The 18748-nt window shown below is 33.3% G+C and overlaps 2 protein-coding genes across 2 annotated transcripts; one reads left to right on the forward strand and one right to left on the reverse strand.

The window, feature by feature from the left end:
• Positions 1 to 7084: 7084 nt before the first annotated feature.
• Positions 7085 to 11230, forward strand: LOC101500445 (grpE protein homolog 2, mitochondrial). Its single transcript, XM_004500054.4, has 6 exons — positions 7085 to 7464; positions 8211 to 8394; positions 8486 to 8685; positions 8790 to 8957; positions 9862 to 9990; positions 10752 to 11230. The coding sequence occupies exons 1-6, from the start codon at positions 7333 to 7335 to the stop codon at positions 10836 to 10838; spliced, it is 900 nt and encodes a 299-aa protein (XP_004500111.1). The 5' UTR covers positions 7085 to 7332; the 3' UTR covers positions 10839 to 11230.
• Positions 11231 to 15706: 4476 nt separating this feature from the next.
• On the reverse strand, positions 15707 to 18419 carry LOC101500757 (uncharacterized). The gene is made up of 3 exons (XM_004500055.4): positions 18028 to 18419; positions 16834 to 16986; positions 15707 to 16057 (listed from the first exon to the last, which is right to left on the reverse strand). The coding sequence occupies exons 1-3, from the start codon at positions 18295 to 18297 to the stop codon at positions 15962 to 15964; spliced, it is 519 nt and encodes a 172-aa protein (XP_004500112.1). The 5' UTR covers positions 18298 to 18419; the 3' UTR covers positions 15707 to 15961.
• Between the last annotated feature and the right edge of the window lie 329 nt (positions 18420 to 18748).

The raw sequence follows: 18748 nt of genomic DNA on the forward strand, positions 1-18748 counted from the left end.
ACTGTCCCACTTGAGACTCCTCTTGTTGATCCTCCAACTGTACAACCTCTTCAGACATATCATCGTCGTCAACCACCATCGGTTGTACATGTCCCTACACCTGTTCTTGATACCGAGGTCACTCCAAACGCTCCTTCACCGCCACCTCCTTCTTTATCGGATCCGACCCTTGATATTCCTATTGCTATTCGTAAAGGTATACGTCCTACTCGTAACCCATCCCCTCATTACATTGGCTTGAGTTACCATCGTCTTTCTCCTTTGCATTATACTTGTTTGTCTTCCCTGTCTTCTGTTTCTATTCCTAAATCTCCAGGTGAAGCTTTATCTCACCCAGAGTGGAGACAAGCAATGATTGACGAGATGTGTGCACTTCAGAGTAGTGGTACATGGGAATTGGTTCCTTTACCGTCGGGAAAGTCTTTAGTAGGATGTCGTTGGCTTTATACGGTGAAAGTTGGTCCTGATGGTAAGATTGATCGTTTTAAAGCTCGTTTGGTAGCAAAAGGGTACACTCAAGTTTTTGGCCTCGATTACAGTGATACTTTCTCCCCTGTGGCTAAGATGGCCTCTGTTAGACTACTCCTCTCTATTGCAGCCATCAGACATTGGTCTCTACATCAACTTGACATTAAAAATGCTTTTTTGCATGGTGACCTTGAAGAAGAAGTGTATATGGAGCAACCACCTGGGTTTGTTGCTCAGGGGGAGTCCTCTACCATGGTTTGTCGACTTCAGAGGTCTCTCTATGGTCTTAAACAGTCTCCTCGAGCTTGGTTTGGTAGATTTAGCACAGTAGTGCAACAATTTGGCATGATTCGAAGTGAAGCTGATCATTCTCTTTTTTATCGTCACTCAACCCAAGGGTGCATTTACTTGATTGTCTATGTAGATGATATTGTCATAACTGGTAGTGATCAACAGGGCATACTCCAATTGAAACAACATTTATCTCATCAGTTTCAAACTAAAGATCTTGGCAAGCTCCGCTACTTCTTGGGTATTGAGGTAGCCCAATCTAAGGACGGCTTAGTAATTTCACAAAGAAAATATGCTATGGATATTCTTGAAGAGACAGGTTTGTTGAATGCCAAACCGGTTGACACTCCTATGGATCCAAACGTCAAACTTCTACCTAATCATGGGGAGCCATTTTTAGATTCAGGGAGATACAGAAGATTGGTTGGTAAATTAAACTACCTCACAGTCACCCGTCCAGACATTTCTTTTGCAGTCAGTGTGGTAAGTCAATTCTTAAATTCTCCTTGTCAAGAACACTGGGATGCTGTGATACGAATCTTGAAATACATTAAAGGTGCTCCAGGAAAAGGTCTAATTTATGAAAACAGAGGACATACTCAGATAGTTGGTTATTCAGATGCCGATTGGGCAGGCTCACCCATTGATAGGCGATCCACTTCTGGGTATTGTGTACTTGTTGGAGGAAACTTAATATCTTGGAAGAGTAAGAAACAAAGTGTAGTTGCAAGATCTAGCGCTGAAGCTGAATACAGGGCTATGGCATTAGTGACTTGTGAGCTCATTTGGTTGAAACAGTTACTCAAAGAGCTTCAATTTGAAGAGGCAACACAAATGACATTAATATGTGATAATCAAGCAGCATTGCACATTGCCTCTAATCCAGTTTTTCATGAGAGGACCAAGCATATTGAGATAGATTGTCACTTTGTAAGGGAGAAGATCGAATCAGGCGACATCACCACTAGTTTTGTTAATTCCAATGATCAATTGGCAGATGTATTCACTAAGTCTCTGAGAGGTCCTCGAATCAGTTATATATGTAACAAGCTTGGTGCATATGATTTATATGCTCCAGCTTGAGGGGGAGTGTTGAAAATATATTTATATTTATTACATATCATGTAAATAGGGATAATATCTCCCATATTTAATTTTGTATTTATTGCCTTGAGCCTATATAAAACAGACTCCGTTGTGTAGTTCATACACACGGTTTCACCATATGTCTCTCTCATTTTCTCTTATTCAACAGGGAACATCTGTATTGGATGCAGAGTTGTTGCATTTTGGATGTTTAAAGTGTTTAGTGTTTAGTGAACATCCTTGAATTCAAAGAAAAAATACCCTTTCTTAAAAAACTACCGTTTAGGAACATCTGTAGGAAATACACTTTCTTGAACATACATCCTTCAAAGTGTTTAGTGTTGCATTTTTTTTTTAAAATAATTATCTAGTGCAATTTATCCTTCCTAAATTTTTGGTATTAGATTAATCAAATTGTCTAGAAACTAAGAGGAAAAATAGTTATTAAAAAAAAAAAACAAGAGTTTAAAATTGCAATATTTTTGCATTCTTTTATGCACTTCATTCACCACATTTTATTTCAGACCATAGTTCTTTTATTTATAACATTGACCTAGAAAAAAATTATGGTATACGTATGTTGGAAGTTTAAATATTACAAATTCCAAATAAAATGGCTTCATACAGTTCCTCTTTGTCTAATTTTACAAAGTATTGCAGTTTCATCGATTAATTGTCTAAGTAGTTGGCATCCTCGTTGGATGGTATTTTGTTATCACATCTCCTTCACTTTCACGAAACCATCTCACATCCTTATTTGCACATTGTTCCTCTTTGTTGAGAATCATCATGAAGTTGCAAGTTATGATTTCTCACAAACTCAACAATGGCATAACTTTGTTAGTAGATCTCATATTAATAACGTTTATGTTAGGCATGGGACCAATAAAGATGACATAACCTAATTTATTTGTAAGTTTAAATATAATAAGCAAGGAAAAGGGGAGCATTGGTTGTTTTAGTAATTGGTTGGTTGTGAGAGACTAAACTCTCCTATTATAGGTTTCGTGATATTAATAATAATAGAAATCATAATAATGGTGAAAACTTATCATTCCAATTTTTGAAAGTGAAGATGCATTCAGTTGGATTAATAGAGTGGAAGATATTGACTTTGAGGAAAATACAATGAGAAAGTGCATGTAGTAATGGTTGCTATGGATGATAAAACATTCATATGGTACCAATGGTGGAAAGTTTGTTCTATCCTACTTGGGAAGATTTTAAGGCACCACCAATAAAGAGATTCCAACCCCCATGCTTCAAAACCCTTATGAACTATTATTTCGTCTCAAACAAATTGGGTGATAGGAATTGCAGAAGTTAGAGCAAAATTCAAATAACTTACCTTTAAAGTTCCAACAACACAAAGACATCAAAATTCTAACAAGTTTCTACTTTGTCTAAATCAATTTCCTCAATAAAAATAGTGTAGAAGGATCTATAAGATGACGGTACAAGATTCTTTTTGGCTTATCAAGACATACAAAGTGAATTGGAGGAGGACATTCAATTACGTTCTTAAATCTCCAACATCTTGAATGATTACCCTTTCTTGGAGTTTTTGTGTTTATTATAAATCTTTGGATAAACTCACACTGTATCCCAATCATTGATGAATTTTTGGATGAATTTGGAGGGGGTACAATATTTTATAAATTACATTTAAAGTATTGGTATCACCAAACATGAGTGAAGGAAAAAGAAATTCCAAAGGCTGCTTGTAGAATAAATATGACCCATTATGAATTTGTAGTGATGTCATTTGGGTTCACTAACAAACCTACTATCTTCCACGCTTTAAATAATGATATGATGCAATTTTATTCAAGAAAGCTTACTTTGGTGTTTTTTTTATGACATATTGGTCTATAGCAAACACGGAGAAGAACATAACAAACATTTACAAGTTTTCTTGTCTTTATTAAAGGAACATCAATTGTTTGCATGCAAGAAAAAAATATACTTTTGGGCAACAACAATTGAAACATTTAGGCCATATGATTTTTGCTCAAGAAGTAGTAGCACATCCATAGAAGCCTGACACGTTAATGAATTGACCCACACCAAAGATGTCAAATATGTGAGATATTTATTGAGCCTTAATGGCTATTATAAAATGTTTGTAAAAGATTATGGAAAAATTTCTAGATCACTTACACAACTTCTTAATAAAAAGTTTTTATTTGAATGATGAAACAAAGACATCTCTGGATACTTTTAAAAAAAACAATGGTTGAATTGTATGTACTTATGGTTCTAGACATTGTTTGATGGGTATAAATATTGGGAGAGTATGCAAAAAGACATCTAGAAATTTGTTTCCTCTTGTGAGATTTGCCGACAAAACAAGTATCAAACTTTATCTCATGTAGAACTTTTACAACCACGTCTTATTCCTACTCAAGTTTGGAGAGATATATTCTTAAATTTTCTGGAGGGATTATCTTAAATTCAAGGTAAAGATGTTATTCTAGTTGTGGTTGGCAGACTCACAATTGTATGATTTTCCTACTAAATAGTTTTTCGACCGAGAATATATTTTTCCATTACCTTTAGTGCTAGTCTGACATTGTTGAATTAAGCTCTAATAGTCAATCTATGTTGATTTTTTTATATCATGACCTTGATTTATAATTTGTCGATATATAAATATGTAAGACTCTATATTTATTATGTTATTAATCATAAACCATGATAAAATCTTTATAATTGATCTTTCATTCAATAGAAAATCAAACACGACACGATCATATTGAATAAGAGAACACTATTTTTAAACTTAAACAATTTGAGGTTGAGGGATATTTTTATTAACAACGATAATAACACCCTAAAAATAGTTAGTGAGTACAGTTGGAACCAGGTTGGTTCTAAGAACAATTCATTCATCATATTTTGATGATAATAAAGATACTTTGTGAGAATAATTTATTGCACAATCATTGAGTGTGTAGTAAATAGAATTAGAGAACGGAGCAAACGATACAAGAAGAAGTAAAGTTAGAGTAAATGAAGACATAAGAGGAAATGAAGACATCAGAGTCAAGTGAAATCAAAGAAAATCAGCACAATGTTCAGACTCTATTTATTACACGCACTGTTGTGTGCGCGCATTTGTCTTTGAAAATTTTCCTCTAAAGCGTCTCCTAGTGAGCCTCTGAAACTTCAGTGGGTCTGCCTCTGAAGATTGAAGCATACCTCTGAATTTTGAAGCATGCCTCTGAAGCGTCTATTGCAGTAACTCCAAAGCTTTTATTTGAGTTGCCTCAGAAACTCAAGTTAAGCTCGCTCTAAAGACTGCAACTTACTCCAAGATGTCGCCTCTAATACGCTACATGCTTTGAAGATGCAACAAGGTGATGTTGCCCATGCCACTAATTATAAGTCATGCAGTCCTTCCTCTGACTACTTGAACCAAGCAGCGCAACATCTAACTTTGATGAACAAGTTATGTTCTAATGAAGAAAGTCAACAGAACTAATGGAAAGTCAACACTCTGATAAAGAAAGTCAACATATCTGATGGGAATTCAATGCTCTGATGAAGACTGAGTTGAGTTATTTCATAATTATGATGGTCTAAGAACATATTCTGATATGTTTCCACTACTCTTAAACAAGCGTATGAAAGAAGATTAAAGGTCAATCATTTTCAAGCACTATCAGGACATTATCGCACATAATCATTCTAAAAGATTTAATTGGAAATTCATTTGTAAACTAATCAAGCTTCAACGGCCATATTCCCAAATGGTATCTATCAATTTTTATTTTTTAGTTTTTGAAGATCTTTGTTGACATCACACAAGGAAAATATGCTCATAAGATTCAAGGAGAATTATTTTCAAGCGTTGTCTGGACATTCTCACACATAATCATTCTAGAAAGTTTGATTGATGATTCATTTTGGAATTAATCAAGTTTCAATGGTCATATTCTCAAACCGTATTTATCAAGATTTTTTTTTGTTGATGATCTATGTTGACTTCACGCAAGGAAGATACGCTTAGAATTTGTTTGGGATAATATTGAAACCTTAATTCATGTTATTTAAAGGATCAATTTTGAAGAAGAAGAAAACACAACACAACAACTTAGAAAACCTTACAAACACAAAATTCTCCAAGTATTCATAATTAAAGGTTTTAATTTTAGCAGTGACACTCGTTTAACTTTAAATTACTTAGTGCTTAATGCTCTGTTTTAGTGTGAAGTTCGTTGTAATCAATCTACTTAGAAGAAGCAAAACAGAACCTAGTTTCACCTCTTCGTAATCCAACCTAGTAGTGGCTTCTACCTCAATGACTTATAGGTTTTCAAGTTGGAAGTTGAGAATACTTGACTTATAGGATCAAGGTGTTGTAGTGCCTCAACAATTTGTAAGGTGTTGTGTGATGAAACTAGACGTAGTTGTCACATTGGTAGTGAACCAATATAATCTTGGTGTTTTTTCCTCTACCCTGATACTTTGTTTTATTGTTGCCTTTGATTTGTTTATCTGTTCTAAGCATCCCAAATCAGAATTTGGAAATAAGTTTTTAATAAGACAAACATAATTCAATTTCGCTTCTCGTGTGTTTTCACCTAAGTACCCAAATGTCTATATTGCACGGGTCACATATACGCAATATCAAAGACACAAAATATCAATGATATATATATTACGAATATTCGATATCAAGTCGATACACATGTATAAACGTTAAGCATAACATGTATACCAAATTAGCCCACTACAAAAATGCTACATAATAGTTATGCGCCATAAATGATTCTCAAAGTGATCATGATATATAGTCATTTGACTTGTAGTCATTGCTCATTAATGGTGTAATCAAGGTCTATTCATTGAGAATGTTATGCTAAGATGACTAAAATTTTAAAACCCCTCCAAAATCTCCAACAAAATTCATATGTGTTGTCAAATTTTCAAATGATGTTTTTTTTTTATCTTATTTTCAAATGATGTTTTAATCACGTTTAATAGAGAAAAATAAAATAAAGAATGACACAATATTAATGAAATTTCATATTTTTTTTTTTACAAAAAGAAATATCTATTCTATGAAATAGTGAGTACTTTTTTTGCCATTTTATAAAAATGCGTCGTTAAAACATATAGGATACTTTGATATATTAAAATATTTAAAAAATAAAATGTCACCGTGTTCCTTTTTTTTCTCTAGAATTTTCCAAAGCCTGCATAAATGTAAAAACCCTATTAAACCGTAAATCTTCTAGAACCGCAAAACAAAACACCGTCGTTTACCATTTTCCCACCACACCATTTCTCTGTATCGACGCGACGCCTAAACGCCAAACGACCCGACCCAAACCAAACTAAACCAAACCAAAACAAACCACTTTTCTTTCTTTTCAAGAAATTCTTTCCATTACTTCACTTTCTCTCCATTGTTGCACTTTCATTCACCTTTTCCCCTTTCATTTCCCTTTCCATTTCTTCCCAATTTCTCCTTCTTCAATCATGTCCATCTATAGGGTACTTTCCCGAGCCTCCAGAAGCTTCACGCTTCTCTCTGCTTCGCACAAGCCACAACCTCTTTCCGTTTCTCTCTTCCATCATTTCAGTTCCTTTCCTCATCAATCACCTAATAAGGTATCTCCCTCATAATACCGATTTATTTATTTGTTTATTTTTATCATTTTTCGCAATTGTGTGTTGTAGGGTTCTATTAGGGTTTTAGGATTTACTTAAACCCTAAATTCTCCTTTTTCTATTTTTTTTTTATTTTTTATTTTTATGTTTTTGCCTATGCGTTATTGAACTAAGCAAAAATTTATCTAACCGAGTGGCACAAGTGGTAGATACTTCTCTTAACTATTTGGTTGAAATTCGATCTCGTGGTAATGCGTATAGCGGTAGCGTTAAGGATTTTGCGATTTCGGCTGTTACAGAGGTTGCAATGAGAAGATTGGTGTGTGAATTAATCACAACATTGCACAATCGCGAAGAGCTTATTCAAATTATTTGTACTGTCAATTAATGTATAATACTATGTGAGAGATGGGAGAAGGTTAGAAACAAACGGGATTCTCATATATATTTTTCTATGAACGAGATTGTCACGACCATTGCACTCGCAACTGTGTTTCATCGTGGAGTTTTCTGTGATTTTTCTTCACTACTGATACCGTTTTGTCACGGTAGTTTTCTCGGTTGCGTTCCTCTATTTAAAACCTTGGTTTCACGTAGGGACACCTTGGTTTACCAAAAATTTCAAGTTTATTGTTGCTTTATATTCGAGATCCTGTTTTGTGCCTCAATTATGTGTCTTAGTAATTTTAGTTTAGGGTTTTGCATTGTGAAATTCTCATTAAGTTGTATGTGTGATAATGTTACAGATTATTCCAATTCAAGCCAATTTGTTTCATCCATCAATAAGTTCATCCTTGATTCCAAGGTTTGGATTTTCTTCCTCGGCCTCACCTGAACATGCAAGTGACGGCCCTGCAAAAACAAGCGAAGAAGCTAAGGTAGTTGATAAGAATGAAAAAGATAAAGGTGAAGATCAAACCAGTGAATCAGGTTAGGGTCTGTTTTAGAATAGTGATTTCAATGTCTGATATGCCAAAAGAAATAGTGGAGTTTTTTTAAAAAAATTCATTTATTTATTCAGATTCAGATGTAGAGAGTGAATGTGATCTATCTAGAGATGAATTAGTAAATCTTGTTTCCGAGAAGGAAGAACTTTTGAAGTTGAAGCAAAAAGAGATCGAGAAAATGCAGGATAAAGTTTTGCGTACTTTAGCAGAGATGGAGAATGTCATGGACAGGACAAAACGCAATGCAGAGAATTCAAAGAAATTTGCTATACAGGTCTATGTTTTAACATTTTTTGTTTTGCTTTTCGATTCAGACTTCCTGCTCCCTAATGATTTAGTTTTTCGACTCTTTGCTCAGTGGTTTCTGTTGTGATGTAGAATTTTGCCAAGAGTTTACTAGATGTCGCAGACAATTTGGGAAGAGCTTCTTCAGTTGTAAAGGAGAGTTTTTCAAAAATTGAATCTCCTAAAGACTCTGATGAAGCCGCAAAACTCCTGAAAACACTTCTGGAAGGTGTTGAAATGACTGAGAAACAACTTGCAGAGGTAGACTGTTTTACTTTATGCTGTAGCTCTTTAGTTTCTAGAATCCAAGCTGATCATCTATGTCCATTCTTTTTTGAGTCATTTGTGCGATTATTTTTTTAATTTTCACCTGCCATTACAATTTTCTTCATTCATATGGTTTTCTGGATTAATGATAGAAAATAGGTGGATTCTGAAGGTTTCATTTGCAAGTTTTAGGCTGAGATTGGTAGCTGTCTGAGTATTTTGCACACTTTCAAGGATTGAAATTGGTTTGGGGAATCTTGAAGGGTGAATGGACACTAGTTATTTGATTTTGCTTGGTTGAATTTTTCATATTGTCTTCTAGGAAAGAAGCCTTTGGTTGTCTAGAGAAAGCACAGAACAATAGAAGAGCTATAAAAGAAAACTAGGCAATTGCACACTGCATTTGGTTGCGTCGTGCACGGTGCATCCAAGAACATAGCAATTCTCCTATTATTCATCCTACAAGTGTTAGGAATAGAATCATAAATGCGATCATTCTATTTAAGATTTCCTATTACTCATCCTACAAGTGTTAGGAATAGAAGCCTAATGGTACGAGGTTCATACTTTCTGATATACTAAAATGCCTATAAAACTTGGACACATAACACATGAAAACCTAAGATTATCCCAAGTCTAGTTACGAACCAATACAATTATACCACAAAATATGGTTGTTGTTTGAAAAGTATGGAATTTGACTGCATTGTTATCCTAAAAAAACCATAAATAACAACAATATAGTAAATTGATGGAAATTCAAAGTCAACACCCGTTGGTAGGGCAACGTTAGGATTGTAGATTGGTTGCATTATTGTTTTCTTGAAGTAATGTGCTTCGATGGACAATACTGGTGTTTAATCCTATTATTTGAGACTGACAACTGCTGCTTACACAGGTACTTAAAAAGCATGGTTTAGAAAAATTTGATCCTACAAATGAACCATTTGATCCAAACAGGCATAATGCCATCTTCCAAATACCTGATGCTTCCAAGCCTCCAGGCACTGTTGGAGTTGTTCTCAAGGTACTTTACATGACTGTTTTGTTGTTTGTACTGTGATTCAGTTTTTCTTTTCTGATTTTAAAATTTGCTTTGACCTTCAAAATTGTTTGTGTTTACTATTTGGTTAATGCCTTTTCAACGCAAAATTGCAATAGGACCTTGATTTTCTAAAAACATTTTTAGTTTTCATTTTTCTAAAATGTGTTCATTTTAAATTACTAGAACAGAGGATGGAAGATTCATATAATAAACAATTGTGATAGAGCGAAAATGGAAGGCAAGTTAGGAAGAATGCATTTTTAGGAACAATAGCTTGACATTTCCAAAATTTTTGAGAATGTTAGATCTGTTTTCAAAAATTGTATAAGAAAATTTTAAAGGAAATAATTTGGTTTAATTCTCTTATGTGTATTAGTTAAAGAGAAAAGGTCTAGGTTGATGTGTCACTGTTTATGGCACTTTCTGTTTATTACATCAACATGCTGATTATTTCAATTTGATTGTCAAACGGCCTTTGCTTTTTAAATTATTTTAACCAATCTTGTGCCATCCCGGCCTGTGCTTTTTAAATTATTTTTCTGTTGGAGGTTTTGTGACACTAGTAGTAAATGTGATCAATCATACTCTTGTCTTGTTTGATGGTTAATTTATAAACATCCAGAATGCCACCAGTTTTTATTCCATTCTATTTATGATCTTTCTCCATCTTATTATCATGATTCCAAACAAGACTTGGGGATTATGCGTTTGAATAAAAAGCAATACTATGGTTATATTTGCAGGCAGGATATATGCTTTATGATCGTGTAATTCGTCCAGCAGAAGTTGGGGTAACACACGAAGTGGAGGATAACAAGACAGATGAATGATTATGGCATAAAGAAATGCCCAAGTGACTGTGGTTCTTATTGGATATTATCCAATGTCTTTTTAAATAGTATACACTCTAGTTCTCATTTGCAGAAATTTAATTCGTCAAACAATCCGGAGTTTTTCTAATAACAAAACAGCATATGGATTTAATTCCATGAGATTTTGGTTGTATTCATGCTATTTGCTGATTCATTATAGTCAAACTGTTCTGTAGTCTACCCTGTATTAAATTCAGGAGATCTAGTTTAGTCTATCTGTTAGCAAATCATAATTTGTAGTTTGTGCCAATCTGTTGTAAGATTTAAGGTCAAGTTTTGAGGGCATGCGACTGTTTTTATTTTTTATTCTTATTTATTTGGTGTGGCTCTCGACCATTCACTTTTCTTCATTACTTTTTTATTTGTTTTTACATGATGATTTATATCATTTGTATTCATAATGCCCTCCCTATGAATTTGCTTCGGCATAATCAACAGATGGCCGCTAGCATGACGAGTTCCATTGTCTTCTTGACTGCCCCCATTCTAGAGAGATTTGGTTGAGGTTAGGTTTATTCGTGTGTATGGGTATCCTTACAACAACAGACCTTACTTGGTGGTTTACTGCAACGACTAGTGGTGAAAATGACATTCTCTTTGTGGCTGAGGCATGGTGATCTTGGTTATGGAGGAACATGATCTTTGGAGTTCAATAATGAAGTCTAAGCAGCGAGTCTCAAACGATATTAGATTTTTAGCTCAATGGTTAACCCCTCTAATTCCATTAACGTTAATACTGATTGGTGCCTCGTGAGGTCTGTTGAGAGACTATAGAGGCATTTCTTTTCTGGGTTTAGCAGCTTCAATATGATTGGTGATGTTTTGCTTGTGGAGTTGATAACACAATAAATCATTGGATTGTCCTTTGAAATTGTTTGGGTTGTACATTTATTCCCTAAATTTTAGAAATAAACAAATAACATTTTAAAATTAGAATTCCGTCATTTAATATAGTTTTTCTGTTTATTCTGTTAATGAGATTGACGTGGACATTAATTGCATGTGGCAAATTCATCTGTTAGACAACTCATTGTCATGTAAGAGAAGGGTTAGTTTGTCCGATTTTGAAAACACGATGAACTAATTTGTTGGATTTTGAAAATAAAATTAAAACTATCATTGCAACAATAACATCTCCATTTATATGTTTCACTCTTGTTTTTTTTTTTTTGCTTTCATGATTTCATATTTTATTCTTCCAAGAACTTCCATTTATATAATCTATTATTTTTCTTTCATGGTGTTCAAATCGTAGAAAATAAATTCTTTAGAAAATAAATTCGTTGAGTTGCGGCAACTAAAAAGAAATTTAGAAGATAATTCTTTCATCCCTCTTGTCAAAGACAATTTCTCCATTTTTCATTTTTTCTCTTCCCGTATTTGTTTTCCTTTTTCTTTCTTCTTTTCAATTCTCTCACCTATTTTTTCTACTGTAATTTAAAAGTTTGCTTACTAATTTCTTCAATTTCTCTAATTTTCATACCCAAACTGAGACACAAAAGGGACAAGTCAAACTATAATATCATTTTTACTATTTGAATCCGTTCATGAAGATTAAGTTTTGTCTCATGAACTAGAAAATGAAATGATAACTCAAGAAATGCATTGCAATTTTTAATATGACTATAGGGACTAAATTGTTAGTGAGCAATTTCAGAGGCTGATTTGTGTAAATTGATTCTGATTTTTGCAGGTTAAAACATATTGACTTAAAGGAATAGTTGTATACTTTGATGCGTTTGGTATAAGACCACCACCCATCAGAGGACCTACACATACACCACCACTCATGGGAGCACTACCACCCATGACAAGACTAGTTCTTGGACCATCAACCATCGAAGTGTCATTTCCTAAGTTTAGCTCAAGAGCAAATGAACAAGATTTAACGTATTTCATTCTTAATGCGTTGATGTTTGACTATATTTTGGATGATGTAATTTACATCTATTATTTATTAATCTCCCTTTTGGAATCATTTAGATGATGTACTTGACACTTATTTAGATGATGTTGTGATATATTTTGGACGATGTAATTTATACTTAGTTAGAGTTAAATGAATTTTATTAATGCGTTTTGGTATTTATTTAGTTTATTTTGAAAAAGAATATCTCAACCTCAAGGGATAATTTGTTTGTAATTGTAATAATTTGTTGACCTATTTTCTTATAAGTTATAAACTTCAAATGTCAAATTGAATACTTAATATTTTTCGGCAACAATGTTACATGAACACATTTAAACTAATGTCTTCCGTAGTGATTCAAAATATAAATATTATTATCAAAATATACTTCAATATTTTTACTTTATTTTCTAATGACTCAACTTTGTCCATCAACCTTGTTTTACTCACCTCTTTACTGATATGGTCTTTAGATAATGAGACTAGTTTGTCCATCATTCTTGCTTTCTAAACATCATCAACCTGTTGGATTTTCTTACCAAACTATCAACCTACCCAAGAGCTTTGCCTTCCACTAATCTTGACCTATTTTCCCATTAAACAAATCTATTTTTTTAGCATCATCAACCTATATAAAGAAGTTGCAATTTTATATATCATTCGGAAAAAATTAAAGAAATTGGAGAAGGGGCATGAAAGAAATTCTCTTCCAAAATTATTTTTAGTTGTAACAAATCTAACGGCTTTTCTTTCATAATGACATTTGAGAATCGTCAGATTCAAGTTTTTATTCATAAAGAAAGAAGAATAAGTGTTTTTTGATAAATTTATTTTCTACGATTTGAACACCACGAAAGAGGAAGAAAAATGAATTATATAAATGAAAGTTCTTGGAAGAAGAAGATCTAAAATCATGGAAGAAAAATAAGAATGGATTATATAGTGAAGATGACATCATTGCAATGATGACAAAGTTTTAGTTTTTTTTTTTTTTTAAATTGAATTTCAATTTCGTTTTTAAATCGGGTAAATTAGTCACCTCTTACATAACAATGAGTTGACAAACAGTTGATTCACCACATAAGTAGTTGACATCAACCTCATTAACAGATGGACTATATTGTCTGACTTGTTTCAATTTCAGGTGTTATTTGCCTATTTTTAAAGTTCAAGAAATAAATGCCCAACGTCTACAATTTCAAAAGGCTATTCAGTGATATATTCATTTATAATTGGTTAGGGATGAAATATCCTCACTCTTTACATACTTTTATCTTGTTTTGTTAGTCATCAATCGCAAGATACAGGCAAGCAGGTCTAGAAACAAGTCTTTTAAGGTATGATCTAGTTCACCAACATATAACACTGAGAATGGCAAACTCGGGGTATTAAGCATGGCCTAACCATGAATCTTTCACATAATCAACAAAAAGAATAATATCGGCACACACTAGCTCAAAATGTTGCAAGTGATGATCATACTCCTCCACACTAGTCGAATATACATTTTTTTTTCTTCCATAAATCCATTATTTCTTCCTGTCTATCCTTTTTCACATATTGTTTGCATCTTGCCCCAACATTTTTTTCAATATGAAAACGACATAGCAAATGTATTGAAGTAGGAAACACAACACTAATCGCATTCATCATGACAAGATCTCTATCAGTCACAATAACTTTAGAAATTAAAGTCTCAGATTTGAACAACTTTCGTACCTTTTCAAATGTCCAGATGAAGTTATCTTGTCGCTCTTGTTCCAAATAAGCAAACCCAACCGAAAATGTCAAACTAGTAGATGTGACACCGACAATCTCAAGTAGTGGTAACCGATATCTATTTGTTTTGTATGTGCTATCACATATCAAAACAAATTGAAACGTGTTTAACAACTTTATACAATCAGTATGCGTCCAAAATATATCTCTCAAAACATCTGAATTCTCCCGTCTTCTTGTCCAATACACATAATTTTCTTGTTGTATTAACTTCAGCACATGCTGCATTTCTGTGTACGAACCTCTCAATGAAGCTCGATAAGTACTCATTGCTTTATATATTTGACTAGGAATTGAGAGATTAGCTTTATTTCTCTCTTTCAAAGCATTCAAAATGAATCTTGGTGCAAGCTTATACTTTGTCATGTCATTGACAAATTTCCTCTCTTCTTCATTTAAATGTCTCAAATACAAATGCCCGGTTACAGTATCAAGTAAATCGTGATTGTGTGTTCCACAACGAACACTAATTCTCCATCCTTCACCGATGCTAAACGATATACATCTGAGGGTAAACGGACAGTTTTCCTTGTGAGGACATGTTATTGTTGATTTTGAATTCTTCTTTTGTGAAGCTAACAGATGTGTTAAGAAAGTGGCTGAGGATTGCTGCAATTTTTTTTTTTTTTTATCTTATAAAAGTTGAAGAATTCAAATGATTGGAAAGTGACAAACCTGAAAATCATTAGAAGAATTCGAGATAGTACTTTGGGATTTGGAACCGAATATATCAAATTAACCTTTATTAATACGCAGGTGGACTAACTAGTGTTGCCTCATAAACATAAATCAAACATTAGACAAACAATTTCAATATATTAAAAGGTTAATTATGTTTATAGTCCTAATAAAAACTCTTATATAAGAAAATTATAAACTTTTAGGGTCTGTGTTATTTTTCATATTTTATGTTTTCATTTTTAATTCATTGTGTCACTGGGTTGTGCATGATTGATAAGTGAGGCTAATTGATAAATACTTTTGTCCTATGATTTGAGGCCATTGTTAGTATATTTTTGTAAGAAATGTAAGAAACATACATCGATATTATAATAGAATCTAATATGCGTGTATTATTAGTGTAAAATAGATTTTTCGGTCCCCGTTTTATGGATTTATTTCTGGATTCGTCGAAAAATACAGGCAATCACATTTTGAGATTTTATATTCACATATACTACTGTCTACATGCACTAAATAGCCTCAAATCATATTTATCACATAATGCAACTATGCTGATCAACACTAGTTGCTGATGCTACTAGCACTATATAAGTATTAAATACTGACTATATGTACATTTATGACTAACTAACTACATCTTTATGAATAGAATAAGATGGCAAGTGATTCAACACAGCTTGTGATATTATAATTCCAAAAGACTCTTAGTTCAAGGACCACCTACTGGATACTTTTTCCCCAAATGATCATCACTCTTGTTTCCTTGGAAGCTCAAACCAAGATCCAACTTACTCATGTTTGAATCCTGCAAGACCAGAAGATATATGTAAAACAATGTTATTGATCATTATTATGTTATAGTTGACAACAGAACCCAGAAGATCATACCACATCCTTGTATTTAGCATGCATTAATACCAACTCAAATACAATTCATAAAAAGAAATAGATATCTCTGTTACTGTAGTTTTGGTGTATAATGGTCCAATTAATGTCAACAATTTTGAAAATGTATGTCTTTATTATATCACTTATACACCCCAAAACTATAGTAATAGACCTCGCCATTTCTTTTAAAAAATGGAGAGGGCCTCTACTCGAAATTCAGTTATACAATGGTGTTAATGTTTTAAGACGGCACAGATAAGTAAATGCACATGGATTGATATTTGATATTATTGAATGGCAATGGATGGAAACATCATAGCATATTAATATGACATGTGACATTGTACAATAAAATTGAAACCATAGAGGTGTCATAACATCAAACTACAAGTACAAACTTTAACTACTTTTAAGCATTATAAATAACCGATGTACTAAGCATGATATAGTAGCTGTCATATTTTTAAGCAGTTATTTCTTCTATGATACAATATTATGACCACTTCATACTCTTGAAAATCAGTGGCAGTAAAATGTTAAATTACACAATCATCAAAAAGCCATTTATATTTTGATAAAATATTTCCATGATTGTAAGCAAAGTTGTTCACTTTGAAAATCTAAAAATTGAAACCATAGAAATGTTCAAAACCATTCAAACCAGAAAAGAAAAAAAAAATTCAGTTACTTTACCTTTGTGTCCTCTGAAATTTCATTCATATTCAGCTTCGCATGCACCTCATGATTCACATTTGTCTGTCTAGCTGTCAATTGGTCACTCTCGGTTGTTGGTTCACGTTCAACCTTTTCCACAGCCCCCTTTTTCTGTTCTTCTAGAGCAGCAATCTGCATCATGGCATTGATGACCAACCTCACTTACAATGAAGAACAGTTATTTAACTTAAGCCGTACGTAACACACACACCAAAGGAGATGTTAATTGATAAGATCAAGCACGACCTAGTTTTCTTTGACGATTTTTCTTGATTGGGAGTTCTTTTCATAACTCCAATTAAATAAACCTATAGTCATTAACTGATCCACCCATACACAAAACCACACACAATAATGTGACATAATATAATCCTCTTTCTACCTAACAACAACAACAACAACCAAGCCTTCACCCTCATGAATCAGACAATATCATGCATGTCTTTAACCTTCTTTCTACCCCCAAAACAATGTAAATTTTAATAGAAACTTTGTACCCAATGTTGTCAATCGACAATCACAGAAAATACAGTTAGTTAAACTTCACTACACAATAGTGTACAGTTTGTTAAACTTCGCTACACAATAGCGCCACTATAGCTGTTATTTGACTTGTACTAAATAGCATATCATGGATCAATAGCGATTAGTTCAAATTTTGCAATGCTATCACAACTTGTACCATAACCGAAAAATCAAAATAAAAACAGACCTGGAGAAGCTTTTCAATGCCAAAAGTACCATCATCGCAACAAACCCCCAGAAGCTAGAGGAGCATATATAGGGTAAGTGACATAGCAAGTAAAAGTCAAACACAAACAGCATCTCTTCTCACCATAGTTCTAAATTGCAGTCAACAACTAAAATTGGGGTCACAATCTAAAGGTTTTAAAGGTCTTTGCTACGTTATGACAACTGCAATTTCAGTCACATTTTGTAGCAATATTAACGTTCACAGCAGAACCGCAACTTAAAACCACGAGTCACTACCTCAAACCCTAATTCATCCCACATGCATACATTCCAATTTAACCCCCAACACTCATATTCACATAAAAATCACTTTCTCCACAAAAAATCACAGGCAACCAACCAAGCAAAGCAATAAAAATTGAAACTTTATAACACCAAAACAAAACCCCAATCAAACAGAAAATAACAGTAAGAACATACAGGAGTATAACGAAACTTCCTTCTAGGAGGCTCATGAGATACATCATCAGCAGAAGACGGAGCAGTAACCGGAGTCCAACGACGGAGAAGCAAACGAGACGAAGCGTTAGTATTATTGTTTTGGGAATTAGAATTGTTGGTCTTGTTAAAGGAAGAAGGAGAAACGTGAACCCACTTCTTCTCCCATTTTCTAACAGGACCACTGAAAACAGCAGGTGCACCGTAACGGGAGGATGCACGGCCAAGCCTGGTAGAACCAACCGTCTCCATTGTGTTTGTGTTTATGTTTAGGTGAGAAAATGATAAGTAGTAAGTAATTTGTTTCTTGTAGAAGAAGGAGAGTACAAGTTAATGGGATTGTTGATTTTGGAAGATGGCTGAATCACACTCTCGTCAATTTCTTGTAGTCTAGGTCCTTTCAACATCGACCAACTATCCACGTGTAAACTACCTATATTTTTCTATTTTTATTTTTATTTTTTATGAAATTAATTTATATATTCAATATAATGGAGTGATTTTCATTTGTGAGTTGGTAAACTTAGCAAAACTAAAGTAAAGTAAAGATAAATTGTGATTAAAAAAAACTTTAATTTATTTATGTGTGTTTGAATTGATATTTACAGGAAGTAATAATAGTTTGAAAGCTAAGTCTAAATTTAATCTGCTATGAATTTGGTCAACTAAAGATCATGTCTTAACTATTAGATTAAACTAAATT

Source organism: Cicer arietinum, chromosome 5 (assembly GCF_000331145.2).
Source record: "Cicer arietinum cultivar CDC Frontier isolate Library 1 chromosome 5, Cicar.CDCFrontier_v2.0, whole genome shotgun sequence".
Lineage (NCBI taxonomy): Eukaryota > Viridiplantae > Streptophyta > Magnoliopsida > Fabales > Fabaceae > Cicer > Cicer arietinum.